General features: G+C 40.6%; 1 protein-coding gene across 1 annotated transcript in view; it reads right to left on the bottom strand.

Moving 5' to 3' along the window:
* The window catches only part of gpm6bb (glycoprotein M6Bb), a 30,601-nt gene extending 29,733 nt beyond the window's left edge, over nucleotides 1–868 (bottom strand). The window contains exon 1 of the mRNA XM_023415869.2: nucleotides 691–868. Coding sequence (XP_023271637.1) covers nucleotides 691–694 — 4 coding nt within the window. The 5' untranslated portion in view covers nucleotides 695–868. The remainder of the gene's footprint in view (nucleotides 1–690) is intronic.
* Between the last annotated feature and the right edge of the window lie 15,877 nt (nucleotides 869–16,745).

Raw genomic sequence — 16,745 nt, 5'->3', positions numbered from 1 at the left:
GTTGGGAGCACAGATGGCTGATTTAAAGATGGGACAGTCTCAGCTCAGCCCTTCAGATAGCATTTACAAGCTCTGGCATGACACACAAACAGCATCTGACAAACACAACATGTTGCCTGTTAGTGTTTTTTTTGTTGTTGTTTTTCTCTCAGTCATTCTTTACCAGCAAAACACACTGTGCAAGTTTGATTAGGGAAACAGCAGAAGACAACCTTTCACCCAATGATTATCAAAGACTGCTACATGATCGATCACTGCTGGACAATAATGATCGATAAAGACTCAAGCCAAGTCTAAGGCTCCATGCTGAGAGCAGCATTAAGAGAGACAGTAGAAGCAGCAAGTTGATCTGGACTTAACACCTCCACAGACTCGAGCAGAGTTGACTGCAGGAATCCTGATAGACTTAATCTCTCTAATCGCTTTCCTCAGGTTGCTTCAGCGCACTGCTCTAATGCCGATTCTCATGAAACCGGGTCAGGTAAACAGCCTGTCTCTAGAACCAGTAGTAGTACTAGTGGTAGTAAAAGTTGAAATCACTTCAGTTTAAGTTCGGGCAATCGGTGGGCCCCCGACAGTTGGAGCGACAACAACAACAAAAAAAAGTGTGAAGCATAATGCTGTCATGACGAAAACAGCGATGCTAATGTCAATCTTTAAGCTACTAGAGAATTTGTTAGTGATACTTACCCATTTTTTTTTTTTTTTGTAAGTTCCCCCAAAGTGTCCGAAGTTTAGCGACCGACTGAAAGTTGAGCCCCGGCTTTACTGACGTTGCGTCCTGGGATGCACACTGTCCGCCTGGCTGCTCAAGCACTCAACGCTGCGTCCCTTTGGAGACAGCCTGAGTGACGTCGCCACAGAGAGAGGGGATTAGACTGATGGGAGGACGGCCGGAGCACAGGCTGCCACTCCCCCCTCCCCACACCCATCCCATACTCTCACCTCACCGCCCCCTCCCTCAGCTCCCTCAGCCCTCACCATGAAGTTGACTAAAGTCATCACGAGCCATTTTGTCTAAAAGTATCCGCGCGGTCCTCCAGTAAACAAAGGGGAGATAGCCCCGTATCAGCAGCAGTCCTGTCGAATACGCTGACTCTAATCAATGTTATACCTCGCAGCCCAAGACGAGTGTTTCTGTAGGCTGCACAAACACAAAGTAAGCCAATGTAGAGGATGAAGTGTTATCGGGAAAGTTGTGTGTCGTGTCAAACTGACTACAGACACATGAGGTGATTCCACAGGTCAGAGACCAACATATGAGTTACACCTCTTAGTGAGTCTCATGTGTTACTGTTCAGGTCAGTGTTCTTAAATAAAAAAAAAAAAACATGACCAGTGATCTCGTTGAACATCACTCACTGCTGTTGTTGTGATTATTTTAATGTTTTAAATTAAAAAAAAAAAAAAGGAATAATACAGCGTTTCATCTATACATGTTTATCATTGTACATATTCAGGAGCTACCTGGATCAGGAACTGCAGAGGCAAACTTGGCAAATAGGTTTAAAATCTTTATTTTATTTATTTTTTTATTTATTATTTTTTTATTGTGCAATGGATGGTTTGAAGAGTCTTTACCAATTCTGGAAAATACCCTCAGAACAGCAGTAAGTGTTGTTAAACGACCTTCTGGCTTTTTCAAAGATCACTGGGAGTTTAGTTTTTGCAAGAACAGAAACTTACCACTGTAGCTGTGAAATTTAAATGCGAAGCACAAATTGTGGGTGTTTTTTTAAAGTGGAAATGGGCAAAAAAAACTTTTAAGTGGAATTAACTTAACTATATTACATAAACAAGTGTATTACATAATACTGAAAATACAAATGCAGATTATCCCTCCTATCCCATCCATAAAAAAGCATAAAACTTATATTACCCATCCATAGTAATATACACATGTACATGCATAGAGTTATAGAACTATAGCTTTATAGTGTCTGTGAAAACCAACCCAAGGTAACACTGTTAGGTACTTCCATGCCGACATACACATGGGTGCATAAGGTGTCTGATTTGAAAGACATGACTCATGTTTGATATTACCTCTGTGGAGAAATGTGATAAATGGCAGCCTTTCACAAAGATGGGCCATTTTACAGAAACAATGCCAGTCATCATCAATCCAGTGCACTGGTATCCGGTTTCCAAGGAGGTCTGAGCACCCCCTAATCCAACCCAGTCTTTTCATTAGCGGCCAAGTGGCCAATTCTCAATGGTTTGTTTCATGGTCAAACAGGGCATCTGCCCAACATGGCAAACACAAAAGCCTCTGAAAAGACAAATATTTAACTGGTCAGCTTCAGAGTTACAAAGACAATATCATCCTTTTTTAAAAAAAATGTACATATATATATGTCATTTTTATTTTTAATGCACAGTACACATTTCCTTTATGGGTCACTTTTGGGAAGTGATAGTGTAGGTGTCAGTAAATCAGGTTTTCTTTTTCAAAAGTTTCACTTCTCAGATGACCAGATCTGCAATTCCAGCAAATAAGTACCCCCCAAAAAAGACCTGTAAATCTCTGAGTTGTCAACTGAGCATCTATGCATATAATCACCTACATTTAATATATTTTAACTGTTTTTTTTCCAAAGCTCATTTTATCATTCAGTGTCCAACAACTTTTTAATTATTTCCCTCCTGTGTGATAAACCACGCTCAGTCAGTAGAGAAAACTTTTGGCTGATGCATCCTCAGTTTGTTATCAGAAATCTGCATCTGCATAAACCAAAAGTGCCACAGTCGCTCTGCGTTGGCTTTCTATCTGTCAGTGTGCATGAGCTGCATGTGTGTGTGTGTGTGTGTGTGTGTGTGTGTGTGTGTGTGTGTGTGTGAATAGAGGATCTGCATGGGAACATTCCAGCACTGTGCTGGCTGTTACAGCAGGCATGGCAGCTGGCAGACAGCAGGCATGCAACTGTTATTAGGGTGGCCCATGGCAAAACAAAACACATCAGACAAAGCCTTTTTATCTGACATTATACAGTACATATGGTCACGTCACTTACAGAGCAACACACCCAGGACATGACACGATCACTGTGACAACATTTTTATAATTGCAATGTCATCTAGCATATAAGTAATTGATAGGTGAAATAGAAACTACATTCTGGAGATACTTCATGAATAAAAATGGGCACCTGTAGTAGATGGAGCTGCCCGGCTCTGAATCAGGACAAAGCTGTTTGGAGCTGTCAGCCCAATGATTTATAAATTGGTCAATTGGTTTAAAGTATCAAATACAGTCATACTGTCGTTCTGAAGTGTTGTTTTTTTTCCCTTTAAACCAAAGATGGATAATTTTCACTGTTCTAATCTGTGTTATGTTTCTAATTAAGAATAAGCACCGTCAAACAGAGATGATGGCAGGCAGGAGAGGCAAACTGAGGTAATCCTGCAGCGTCTAATTGCAAATAAAGCAAAGCTGCTGAAGCGCTGCACCAAACACAACAGCCACCATGGTTACAAACCACAGAGAAAATGGCAGACGCTGTGAATGGGCTCAAAATGAGAGGCAGTTTTCAAGCATATTCAGAGTGAAGTTGGCATCAGTGTGAATGTTACATGACTAGGTTGGACAAGTCTGGCCTGCCAGGTGTTCCTTAGTGTGTCAGCTCATAACGCGGCAGAATAGAACTTTAATAACAAGTGGTGATAAAATAAAACAAAATAGTCAAGTCTTAAAATAGTACAAAATATTAAAAAAAAAAAAAAATTCTGGGAGATATGCAGTCCAGTATTGATTGTGTGCTAAAGATAATTTAATTCTGTTTTTCCAAATACCCTTTTTTAAGGGAAACAGATGTTAAAACCAGGGCAGCAAACAACCAGTTACTTCACCCATTTACAGAAAAAGCTCAGCAAGGTTCGTGCAGACAAACTCCCTCCAGCTCAGATGTTTCACTCTGTTTTCCCAAGAAAGCCATGGTTCAGCAAACACAGGCAGAATGTTCTTACATAGTTTTATACGTATCTTTATCCTTTTTCACAGAGACATTGAGTCATTTTATTGTTTATGACTAATAATGATAATATTCTCTGTTAAAGAATGACTTCACCGTCATGTTTTCACTGTCAGGTGAAACTGTGAATCTCCAGCATTGCTGACTTTCATGTTCGGCTGCTCCTCAGTCATTTGAGAAAATTCTCAACCCATAAAACCTTCTCCAAACCCAGTGACTAATGTCACAAATGTGTTTACACACACTGGTTCATCTGAACATAAGAAAACAACTCAATAGAAAATGAACCTATGTCTATGTGAGATCTGTTCCCTTTGAACTCAGAGCATACAGCTGTGCCTGATGCGTCGTCCTTGGAGTGAAGTGAACAGCACATGAGGTTTGGAATCAACATCTGGTTTAGTAATTGAAAATAAGTGGAAAATAATGTTTAATCTCAGGGAAAATACAGAGGAAATATGTTGTTTACCACTATCCCCCAAAGGCTCTCAAAAGAGTGTAATCTATGCAACTTGCCTATAAAACTAAGTCCTGCTTAAAAGTTGAAAACATATGCCAGCCAGGGACAATGTTTGAACTTTTTATCCAGTGTTTTTCCAAACTAATCCCCAACCTTGCTGGGAATTTGATTATATCAACCCTCATCGAAGCTCACAAATGGCCTCTAATTTAGCGATTTCTCCACAGAAAACAAAATAATCATCATATCTTGGAGGAGTTTCTCATAAGTCAATCTCTGCTGGAGGTTGTGCAAACACAAAGCATCACCAGGGCTTATGAGTCAAAACAGACAATGGTGAAGTGGTGGTGACCGACTCCAGCGGGTCAAGGGGAGTGATGAACATGTAAGCAGCGCTGAGCTCATGTAATTTATCGCCCCGAGGCCCCAGGCAGAGGGCAGTCAGAAAACGGCTCCACGCACAGCTGGGGGCTGGACAGGAAGTTACATCCAGGCCAGTTATCTCCTCAAGCCCATGTGCAAAAAAAAAAGGGATGGTTTAAAAAAAAGAAGAAGAAAAAAAAGCATGTGTTACTGTTGGATCCCCTTAGACCTGCTTAAAAATCTAGAGTGTGAAATGGATTGAGAAAACACAGTGTAACAGAGCTACAGTGCTGTGTTGCATCTTGTTGCCCCTGATCTCTGCCTGTGTTAAGACTGAAAAGAGTTGGGAGTGGCCACATGTGGAGGACTCAACAGACAGACTTAACTCTGGGAATGGAAAAAAAACAAAGAGCAACTATGCACACCCTCGTGACTCAGCCTCCAGAGATAATTGGGTCATTGCATCTCTGTTACTCTCCACGGTGCGCAGGATGCAGCGTGAGGAAAACCATCAGCTGTGCGTTGAATGTTCAAGGTTTAAACGTTTGATTCCAGCAACATGTAAAGCGAAGAGATGACAGAAGTACGGCAGGGAGGAAACACTGAAACGCTGGATCAGAGTTAGTTAGTTCACTTTCTCTCAAGAGAGCATTGCTCTAATACTGATGGAAACTCTTGCTGGATTCCCCCACCACTCCCATCACTTACTGCCTGGCAGCAATGGCCAAGGGCAGGGACCACATTACAATAAATAACTGATTCTCAGTTTACATGTAAGCTTGAAGCTGTTTCACTGATGGATGTGGAGTGTGAGTATGTTTTTATTGGAAAGCAGCTGACCTGACGGCAGCATAGACGGAAATGTTAGTCTATACTCTGCTGCCATCTACTGGATTATCTTACTTTACTTTTCTTGAATTTCGAGCTTTGCAGAAGTCTCCCACCCAAGAGTATCCGTGCTTCACCTCCCACATTATTTATCACACGTTGATGGAAAGTTTGCAAACACAAATATAATGTTCAAGTACACCCACTGAGGTCATGTACTTGGCTCTGACGACATGCCAAAGTGAAAACCACACTGTTTTTGCTTGAGTGAAGAGTTTTTTGTTGCAGCTTTGAGGTTGGTTTTGTTGGATGATGTGATTTTTTTTTTTTTGACTGTATTAAGAATCTTAAGAGGGCAACACAAACTTGAGAATGTTTTTTTTTTCTGTTTTGCTATAATATGCGCCTGTGCTCTCTGATTCGCTTGCGTGTTTTGTCCTGTGATGTTGTGCTTTGCTTTGCCGCTGTATTATTCAGATAGAGTTGTGACATTTGTGACAACATTCACTCAGAAGCAGTTTTCCATTATAATACTGTACGCCAGAGGAAAAAGCTCTAATGAGAGTGAACCTGTAGAACAAGTAGAACAAAGCTTGACTGAAATGTTTTATTTTGCGGATTAATCACAAACTAATGTTTCTTCTGTGTTGAGCCCAGACATTCACACAAACACTCTCACTCATTAGCCGCTTTGGTTTCAGCCTTGATGGAAGTAGATGGCCGCATGACAGCCTGTACTTTCAATTAATCAATGGCATTAAGGTGATTTTTCTTCCTATCACAAATGTTGAAAGTCACATTTCTCCTGAGGGCTCCTGTTATGTTACTTGACAGATTAAGAAAGTAGTGCACTTGAGTTTACCTGAGGGAAATTATCTACTCCTTGGATGACAGGCGACTTATGTTATTTGAATGGTATCACCTCCAAGCAGCTGCTCTCCTGTTGACTCTCCGGAGTGCGGGATGAAAGCGTGTAGTCTTGTGTGTGAATGTGTGTGTGCTTTACATCTGTGTCCCTTTTGAACTCTTAAGATTTACATTTCTAAAAAATATAAATCCACAGTACAAGAACTCAATTACTGGATTATGAAAAGCTTGCCCACACTTGTTTCTCAAATTTTCATACTAATAATACTAATATTTTTGGGATAGTTTACTGATAATGGTTATTGTGCCAAATTGTGTCAAATAGTTTCCAGATATTTTTCAGATATTTTACATTTATTTCACCAATATTTTTGTTTGATACTTTACTTATATTTATCAGATATATTATAATCTTTCAGGATATTTTACAAATTTTGTCAGATATTTTACTATTTCTTCTGATATTTAAGCATTTTTTTACCAAATGTTTTACGAATATTTTCAGATAAACAGATATTTTTAATAATTCTCAAATTTGTGTTGGATATTTTGATAATATCTCACAGATGTTTAAAGAGTATTGGTAAATATCAGACAAAAGTTAGTCAGATATTCAACAAAAATGATTAAAACATGAACTGGACAGGATTGAAGTGCTTGAAATGGAACGTTAACTGCTACATTAGATGGAAGCCCATCTGGCGTTGACCTGATTAGAATTTTTTAATAATTCATTCTCTTCGGTGTGATTACTTTTACATCCCTTGTTATGACTGCAGATTCTTTTTTTTGTTTCGCCTCTGTAGTGAAACAGTGAGAATCTGCCTCCACATTCAAAAGACTGACAAGATGTGCTCTTATAAAGGTATACATACATATGGTCACCGAATCAATATATTGAATAGCTGACAGTGGATGGACAAGCCTTAATCCTTGTTCTGTAAACACTTGTTATCTTTGAAACTATTTCCATTCCCAAAGGCAATTATGTCAAATTGAAGAGTAGCATCATTCAAGTTTTATATTGAAGTAATGCATCATGGCGTCCATTTGCAGGCTGATTACTCTCCACCAGCCTTGAACATAATTTCCCTGCTGTGTGTCTTTCCCAAACACAATGTCAATATTAATTAGACATAAATGCATCTTCTCATATTTTATTCATTTACAGGTTTGGTGACCTCCAAATGGTTGATGTTTCAATGTGGTTTTGTGTTTACTTCGACAAACAGGACATGACTCTGAGGGAAGCCATTAGCAAATTTAAGTCGCACATTAATACACCGCAGACTGCGGCTCCTTGCGTTGTTGCGAGTGATTACTTGTTCGCCAAATGGATTTTATCTGCACGCTCTCCCTGGTGCTGCCACACTCCTTGCTCTTTGCTTGGAAAGAACAAATGAGGTGAATGCTATGATGGGAACTGGCAGGGTTCACTACGTTTATGTCGGTGTGACATAGACAAACCTATTACGTTACAAAAGCATTCTTTTTCCTCTCTTTGATCACATTAAAGCAATTTTCCAGCATGCATGTTAACATGGTCTGTGGTATATACTACTTTAACATGCCATTTAGGTTGATTTGACTGTGCATGTATTCCTGCCTGCAGCTCCTCTGCATCAAGGGAAAAATTGGGCTTTTATTGTGAACATAATGGCAGATTGTCTTTTGCTGACCTGGTAATAGCAGGCATTCATTACAATTTTCAATTATTTTACCGATGGTTCACTGAAGCTGATTTTAGTGTGCGGCAGACGGGACCAATTTGACCCAAATTTCTTTGCTTTCGCTGCGGCAATTTAGGGAAGGGATTTTGAAAAGAGTAAATTATCGTATTCAACCTGTGTATCATTACAACATTTGTGTGTTTCTTACTCATAGCACACACCCTGCACAAGGAGAGAGGAACGTGGCTGAGCTCTACTCAGTGATAGAGGCCAGTAGAATGTCATTATTTTCTCTGTAGGCCCTGTTTCATTAGGAAATCAGAGCCATCAGATTGCTAGTGGGGGAACGAGCTCATCACTGAACCTCAGCCACATTGATCCACACTCGGTATGGCAACAGAATGAGAATGTGCACTTCAGGGTCGTGTGTGTGCTCTATCAAAGCTGAAAACTGGTGACACACTTCACCAGTGTACCAGCTGTCACTACCTTACCTAACACTGGACAGTTGGTTCATCTGTACACCTTACGCTCCATGAATGATGAAGCTGTATGTTCCCAGAGCTTTGTGGGGGGAATAAAACTTTTTTCTTTTTTTTTTCTTTTTTTTTTCTCTTTTTTTTTTAGGTCAGTGCTCCCGTACTTTCTGTGCAGCCCTTTTAGGACCGTGAAAGCCACAGAGGGGAGATGTGCTGCTGTCAGGCAAAGCATCTCTCATGACACCATCGGTTGCACTGTGATCAAATTGTTTTCTCTGTGTGTCCTCCCAGCAGCTGAGTCTCAGCCCATAACCCTGGAAGACTTGGCACACAGTGTAAATATAATCTCCTGATGTAAACTTTTCTCAGTGCCCAACATTAAAAATCACCTCCACACAATTAAAACACTCTGCTCGGAATAATAATTCTGCTTCTGATCTGGCTTTTCCATAAAAGAAATAAAATAAAAAAAAGTTCAAATTAGCTTGTTAAAAATGCATCTAATCGTTCTCCCTCATTGTAAAATCCAAAAACTATGAATATGCAAATATTGTTCATTACAAAACAAGATGTAAAACTGTGTGCATAAAATAATGCAGAGCGAAGGTCGAACAGCCAAGTGAAGTAACAATAAGCACTTCAAAATAATTCAGCAAAAGCAGACAAAGTATTTGTGCTGGAAATTTTATTCAATGCCTTTAAAAAAGCATTCATAATGTGACTTTCTGAAATGATTAGTTTTAAAACTGACCTTCCTATGTCTTCTTCCTCTTCTTCTTCTTCTTCTTCTTCATCATCTGCTTAAGACTATTGACTGACGCCAAATTAAACTGTGCCTGATTGTTTCTTCCTGGCTTGATGAGAACAGCTGCACCAGATCAATATATCCATTTGTAAAGTAAAATCTAATTGGAAATTGTTGCCCATTTGCGGCAGTTCTCAGACACAGAAGCAGACCCCACAGCCTGGCTGGCAGGCTGGCAGGCTGGCAGGCTGGCAGGCAGAGGCAGAGGGTGCTTTTGGCAAAACCAGATAAGAGTCGTTTGTTATCTGCCTCATAATGAGAAATCAAACAGATTCCTCTGCTTATGTGGATCCCTCTTCCCGAATATATTGGCAGCGTTTAATTGTGTTCGCCAGCTGAAGCCCTCTCAGCTTTTGAGGTTCCATTCGTCATCAGAGAAATACAGCTGCTCCAATCCGCTTATCAATGTGTGTCTCGCTGATGTTTCCATGGAAACTGTGTTTACTGCCCCACAGTGTTCTAAAAATGGTTCCAAAGTGATAACAGTGCCAGACTAGTGAAAGCAGTGCAAAGATGTGAGGGACAATGACAATGATTGACATTGTAACAAGTGAAATTAAAATTCATACTTATAAAGCATTGCATAAGGTCCTTTATACACTGTTAAAACAAATTCTGTGTCTGTATTTTTTGTCCTTAATGTTCTAACATGGCAAATTGTTTGGGTTTACCCATTTTATTCTCACTGATTATTTAAAGCTGTGAGAAAATGGTGAATTAAAAATATCTCTCCCTCTTTTTCTCTTCCCTCCTCTTCTCTCTGCGTGTCGTTTTTCTTCCAGCCACTCCTCATAAGTCATGCTGGCTGCTCTGGAGAGGCTCTGAATATGTTAGCTGATGAGTACAATTTAGATAGAAGCGAATTAGAAATTGAGGTTGACCTTGTGACAATCTATGCACAGTGTGAAGTCCAAATAGAGGAATTAAAAAGGCTAACTAATGTCATTATTTCTCTTTCTCTTCTAATTATGTGGGTTTTTGTCGGCACAAACCTGGACACCTCCACATATTCCCTTTTATGTCGAGAGAAGAGCTTTTGTGAGTGTCTACAGCTGTGACAGCGCCCTCCTCATTTCATCCTACTGATTATTCCTCATCGGTGCTTTCACCCAAAGGTGAAGGACATGGTTGAAATGTTCTTTTTTTCGAAAGATTACAGAAAATTCACATAAACAAACCACTTTTGCCCACAATTACCTGCTCATCATCTATTGGATTGTATCTGGTTCTATATTATTATAATAGTTTCTCAACGTGAGAGGTCTTCAGTAGAAGACAATTATCAACCGCCTCAGATGGAGGAGACAGTTACAGCACTGTTCCCATGGCAATCAGCTTGGAGGAAATAACTTTACATCCATCAAGTTTAAAGTAGGATTTTCCCATCACCATGGGAGGATTTGGTTTCAGTAAAACCTCTGATATCTTGTTTAATCATCTCCATATGATCAGTGTGAAGGAACTTCTTTTTTTCTTTTATTTCAATTCAACTTCTGAAAATCTGATTGTTCCTTTTTACACAGGATACGATCTTGAGGGATTTCTTGTGTTTCTCTATATATGCTGTTTGCTGATGAGATTCATTAGTGTATTCAGTGGCTGATCAAATTAAGTTAATTTTACGTTTCTTATTTTTTTTAAGGATAGAGTGGAAAAATGTGCAGCAGGACTGCAAGTAGATGAAAGAATTTTGTTTCTGGTCACTGGACACTGTATGATGCCTCCAAGTTCAAGTGATTCATGGCTGCGAATAAATGAAAGCAAAGGCTGTGATGGTTCTTATGAAAGTATGTATAAGCTCAAACCTCTGACTGGTCAGACGGTGAATTCAGTCAATGTTTGACTTAATGAAAGTGGAGCTGCTCAAAAGACACATAAAAGACCTGGAGGCTGTCTATCTGTGTATTTTCTCTGGCCGTCTCCACATCAAATGAGATCTGCACCATTTCACTGTAAAATACTGTATGTGACCCTCTGATTTGGAAACGACATAATCCGTTTATTTTTTAATATTTTGCACATTTTACATTAATTATACCTGTTTCTAAAAAAAAAATCATAATTTCTTAGCAGTTTATCTCTTTTTTTAAAGGAGAAATTGGTTAATTAATTGTTAATAAAGCATGTTCACTTTGTAGATGAGTTGTAGACCATTAATAAGAAGAATGTTTGGGTCAATGATTTATTAAAAGTGAATGAAAGTCATTAGTTAAAAGCTATAAACATTCTACAAAGTGTTGGTAATGGTAGGAGACACATATTGTAGCTGTGATATCCATCCTGACATCTTCAGTGAGTTGCAACAGAAGCATCTTTTTTAGTTACAGCAGCATCTTTGATGTTTAAACGTTCTGCAAGGCAATGTAAACTTTTCATGAAGCACACGGTCTTGAAGGAGGAGAATGAAGACATACTGGAGGTGGATGGTGCAATGAGCTCAACACAAAGATCAATAGTGGCATATCTGAATATGGTACATCAGTCAGTGTGGCTCTGTATGTTTCCAAACAAACTGAACATCACTGAGCGTTACACAAATAACGCCATCTGCTCAAGCATTTTTTTTTTATTGTGGTACCTTGGAAATCTCGTTTCATCTGTGAATTTTTTAACATTACATTCAAGACAGGCAGGCAGTTCAGCCCCTGATGCATTTCATGTACCGATCAGCATTTAAGGTCTGAGGTTTAAAATGTGAACATTAATCACATTATCGCACAGATCCCTGTAAATAACATAGAGAATGGTTAATGAGAAACACTACAGCTGAACTCTGAAAAACCGCCAACTCCAGGGAAAACAACAGACATGACGGAAACATGATGAATGAACGATTTCAGTTCTGACAGAAAACTTCAAAGTATACGTGGTCATGGCACAGCTGTGGATAAAGTAAACCTGCCATACACTTTTCTGATAATTTAAAGCGAGACAGACATGAAGAGTTGGAGAAGAGATGTGGCAAGTGTCTAGTCAAAGAAGATACTGTTTCTGTGGGATGCCAGCGATCCTTTTCTTCTTTTACCTCAGGAAAACACACAGCAGGCACAAGGACAGACCACTGGGACAGAAAACAACCCTCCCTGGTACAGTCCGCTGCTCACTTCTATAGAACTGGATTCATTTGCGGTGTGACAGTCAGTCATCTTTAATGCATTCCTCCATTTGACAGGCTGCATGCTAATCACTTTTGTGAAGTCATGTTTGTGCAAGCACATCATGTCTTGTATTCTAACCGTGAGCCTTTTAACTGTACATCTGCACATATATACTCCACTATATGACAACAATCATAACGCTCCCTGCTTCTTCTGACAGACTTGGTGAGATGCTGCAACCAGCTATGTTATTCCCTGCCACAGGAATTTTTCTCCACCACATTAACCTGGAATATCAACACGCATTAATATTCAACACAAGCCCAGTTTCCCCATAAATATCAAAAAAAAAAAGGAAAAAAAAAGACAGAGAATAAGCCCTGCTGCTCTCTCAGTGTCCCTCTCGTGCATAATTGGTCCCATAACATACATCTAAGAAACCGATGTAAACCAGTTAAGCAATTGAAATTGCATCCAGTCTTCAATCTATTCTTGCATCACTTTGACAGCTGCGCAACTCCAGTGACAACGCACAGTGAGACAAGCCTGCGAGCTAGAAATAGATAAATTGTGAGCCAGTGTCAACACGGAGCAGACACTGGCCGGGGAACAGCATGTGTATGTGTGCTGTTTAGGGCCTGGGTGACTGCACAAGAAAACCGGAGCTCAGGGGAGAAGGGGTCTCGAACATGCAGATCTTGGATGGAAAATGTGACGGATTCACTTGAGGAAGTGTAATTGCTTAACAAACTGAACACAGTCATTAATGTTCGATAGGTTGTACACACCCTGCAAATGTGCTGTGGCGTTTCATTCGGCTGATTGAATGTGCAGAGACAGGGTGAGTGTGGAGCGTGTATGGGGGTCTAGACTGGGGATCAGTGGGTTTTTTCAGTGCTCAGTGATGGAGAAAGGCTCTGTGGCTGTCAGTGCGCTCCCACTGATGAAGGAAAGCTGTGATTGACAGATGAGTCTTAGTGAAGACCACGGCTGCTCTCTTCACTCGGCCGGAGGGATAAAGTGACCTAAAGAGTGGAGCATTGAGGCTGTTCATGGTTGAACCTATGTGGTCCACATGACTCTATAGGGAAGAGTATGTTCACCATTTGTCCATGTGCTTGTGCTGAAGCCAGGATGTGTGTATTATCTAAACATGGTTATCATTCTCTTGTGTGCCACATAGGAGCCTCAAAATAGCTTCATTTTTGCTATGACAGAGAGCTTATGATAATTGTGCTGGGTGTTGAGGCACTAGAGAATTCTCAAATCCTTGCTCCTCTTCAAGAATCCACTCATTAAATCCTTTGCATTCTTCCTCCGGCATCTTCCTCCTCATCAAAATAGCTCCCACCACAAGTTGCTTCTCTGCTATCCCTGCTAGGCCCGGGATCAGCTCCATGAGTTGAATTATAGACCGAAAAAGTCATTAAGTGGGATAAAGATACAAGAAATCGATGGAGCAATGGATACTCTGCAGCTCTCAATTGTCTCCAGTCCAGTGCACATGAGCATCAGGGTGGTAAAGCCTTGCTTGTTGTTTCCAGGTGAGCTCTCCAGTCGGTCTACAACTCTTCAGTTATTGAGGGGGATCAATTACAACAGGCTACCCGGACTACACGGAGCTTCCAGCCGGTTACTGCTTCCACTTTATTCTTCTTTTTTTAAAAAAAGAAGAAGAAGAAAAAAAACAGTTCTGTGTACAAATACAGATGCAAAGATCACAGCATGTTCAATTGATGTGTATGTTATTTTAGGATGTTGTATTAGAACAGAGAGATTACCAAAAAAAAAAAAGGAAACCTTCTGATTTCATTTCAAAGTTATAAATTGTGCTGAAAATCCCTTTAGACAACACAATAAACCAGATGATGTAAAACCCATAATTCCCCACAGAGTACCAGGCAGCAGCGACCAATCTTTGTTGTGTGTGGGCAGCTTTAAAATAGCGTCTTTGCCTGTCTTGAGCTTGTGATTTTAATGGCTGTGTGGAATCTGCTGGATAAATGAGACAGACAGACAGTCCATGTCTTAAGAATTGTTCTGTTTTATTCTCCCCTTTCACAGACAGAGAGGTACACTACATCCCTCTCGCCTCTTAATGACACACGGATTTGACTTGTTCTCCTTTAATTATGTGACCCACCTGGCCCAAAGACTTTCCTCATGGAAACTAATGGCCAATTGAAGCTGTGGTTGGTTGTCATTACACAGACAAGCCAACCACAGCTGTCTCGGAGATGGGTAATAAATGACTTGAGTGCAAAGAGAATTTTTGGCCCTTACCAGTAGGAAATGTAATCATTAAAGAGACTTCAGGTTTTAAAGCTGTTATTTTTGACTTATATCAGACACAGTGACATTCGAGTCATGCACGTAACAGTGAATCTGCTCATCACGGGAGACAAAAACTGACTTTGTTTGTTTCCCTTTGTTAATCAAAAAAGAAAACATGGACATACAGTACATGTGCCTGTTGGTAAATAATTCATACAGGACATCCAGTATTCATGCCGGTTGAACTTGCTGCAGAACACGCTGTGCACAAGACCTCTGATGGCAAAATATTAAATCCCCGACCAGGGCAAGCCATACATTTCCCAAAGCATGAGATTCAATGTGACACTTGTAATTTGGACCTCAGCATTAAAGGAGGAAGACACTATGACTCGTCCTCGGGCTGAGACAGGCCGAGATCATCTGGAGACTGGTCAGTAAAAACCAAGTGTCAGACCAAAGTGTAATATGGCCTCGAGCATGTCACAGCACTCAGGCATGTGATGCACTGGGAGTAATCTCGCAACACTGATGCCCGTGATTCACTTGATGTGAATGAAATACTTTAAAAAAAATTTTTTCCACCCTCTCACTAAGTTTAGCTGGTTCTTCCACAGCACATGCCTGTGTATTCATGTGGAATGAGTCATTCATGCCTGTGGTCGTGAAGCCTCACAGCCCACTCACATCCTCACACTGCCAGGTTCACATCCAGCCTCTGTATCAATACCAGGAGCTTGTATACATTTATATTGAATAATAATTATTACATCTGCGTGGTGGCCTACTAAACCTCTACCCCCTCCACCCCTCCGTCTGTGTCTCTGACTGTCTGTCTGTCAGTTCTGTTCTGTCTCGCTCTGGGAGGCCAACCTTTCAGCATTTCCAATGATGTGCCTCGGAAATCTGTTTCCAGGGCAACCAGGGTACCAAATACTCTCCCAGCGGCTTCTCGCTGGTGCGTCCTTTGTTTACACTTTTCATATCTCTGTGAGGATGTAGGTAGCTCCAAACAGACAAGGATGGGAGCACACATAAAAAAAGCATATTGCGTAAAATTACAGCCTAGGATGATGTCAGAGAAACCAGTCAATCAGCGTCCGTCTGTTTTTTTCTGATTTCAGCAAAATGCAAAATTAGGAGGAATGTTAAGTCATAGGCTTATTTCAACTGGAGGGTATAGATTGATATTATACCGTGACATTACCGATATCAGTTGATGTTCTTAATTACACCACTGGAAAACATACACACTTCCTAAAGCCAGTTGATCCTGACGCCTCGCTGCGCGCACTGGGAGTTTCACGATCAGGGCGATCTCGTGAGACAAAAGCTCTAATATTTAAAAGAGACATCTATCGTTATGTAACAGGATGTTTGAATGTGTTTCTGCAAATTACCTCTCTCGTTTATTGGACTTATTGAGAACCAACTCACGTCCACCACTTTTAAGCCTTGCGCTTGCGCGTAACGGAGCCGGGAGCTGTCCAAGTGCTGAAATGAGAAAAGGCGTTCCTCTCCCATTCCTCAACAGAAGACGCTTCCTCCACCTGCGAAATATTTCACTTCATAAGTAACAACACGGGCCAACGGGGGGGTGGGAAAGGTTGTCTTCACAGAGCGAGCCAACGCCAAAGCTTCCAAGGAGGTAGGGGGGGGTGGGATGCGTTTTGGAGTTTCACCCTCTCGACGTCTGGCCACAGGACTGATGTTCCTTCACACCTCCGCTTCGAGAAATCTGTTTCTGGGAGTCAGAGTTTGAATGAAACTAAACCATGCTGTGTGGCTGCGTTGAGGAATGTCTCCTGTATTTTTGTGTGACACAAGAACACCCAAACGCTCGCGACTTGCTCAGGAAGAAAGCAGCATCCCAATTTGGATTATGTGTTTGACCAATGTAAACATATGGAAGAAATAGAAAAGTGAGCAC

Source organism: Seriola lalandi, unplaced genomic scaffold, assembly GCF_002814215.2.
Source record: "Seriola lalandi dorsalis isolate HSWRI2012SDOR001 ecotype SW California unplaced genomic scaffold, Sedor1 jcf7180002054559, whole genome shotgun sequence".
NCBI lineage: Eukaryota > Metazoa > Chordata > Actinopteri > Carangiformes > Carangidae > Seriola > Seriola lalandi.
The sequence above is the reverse complement of the archived record's forward strand: the minus strand, read 5'-3'. Positions and strand labels throughout refer to the sequence as shown.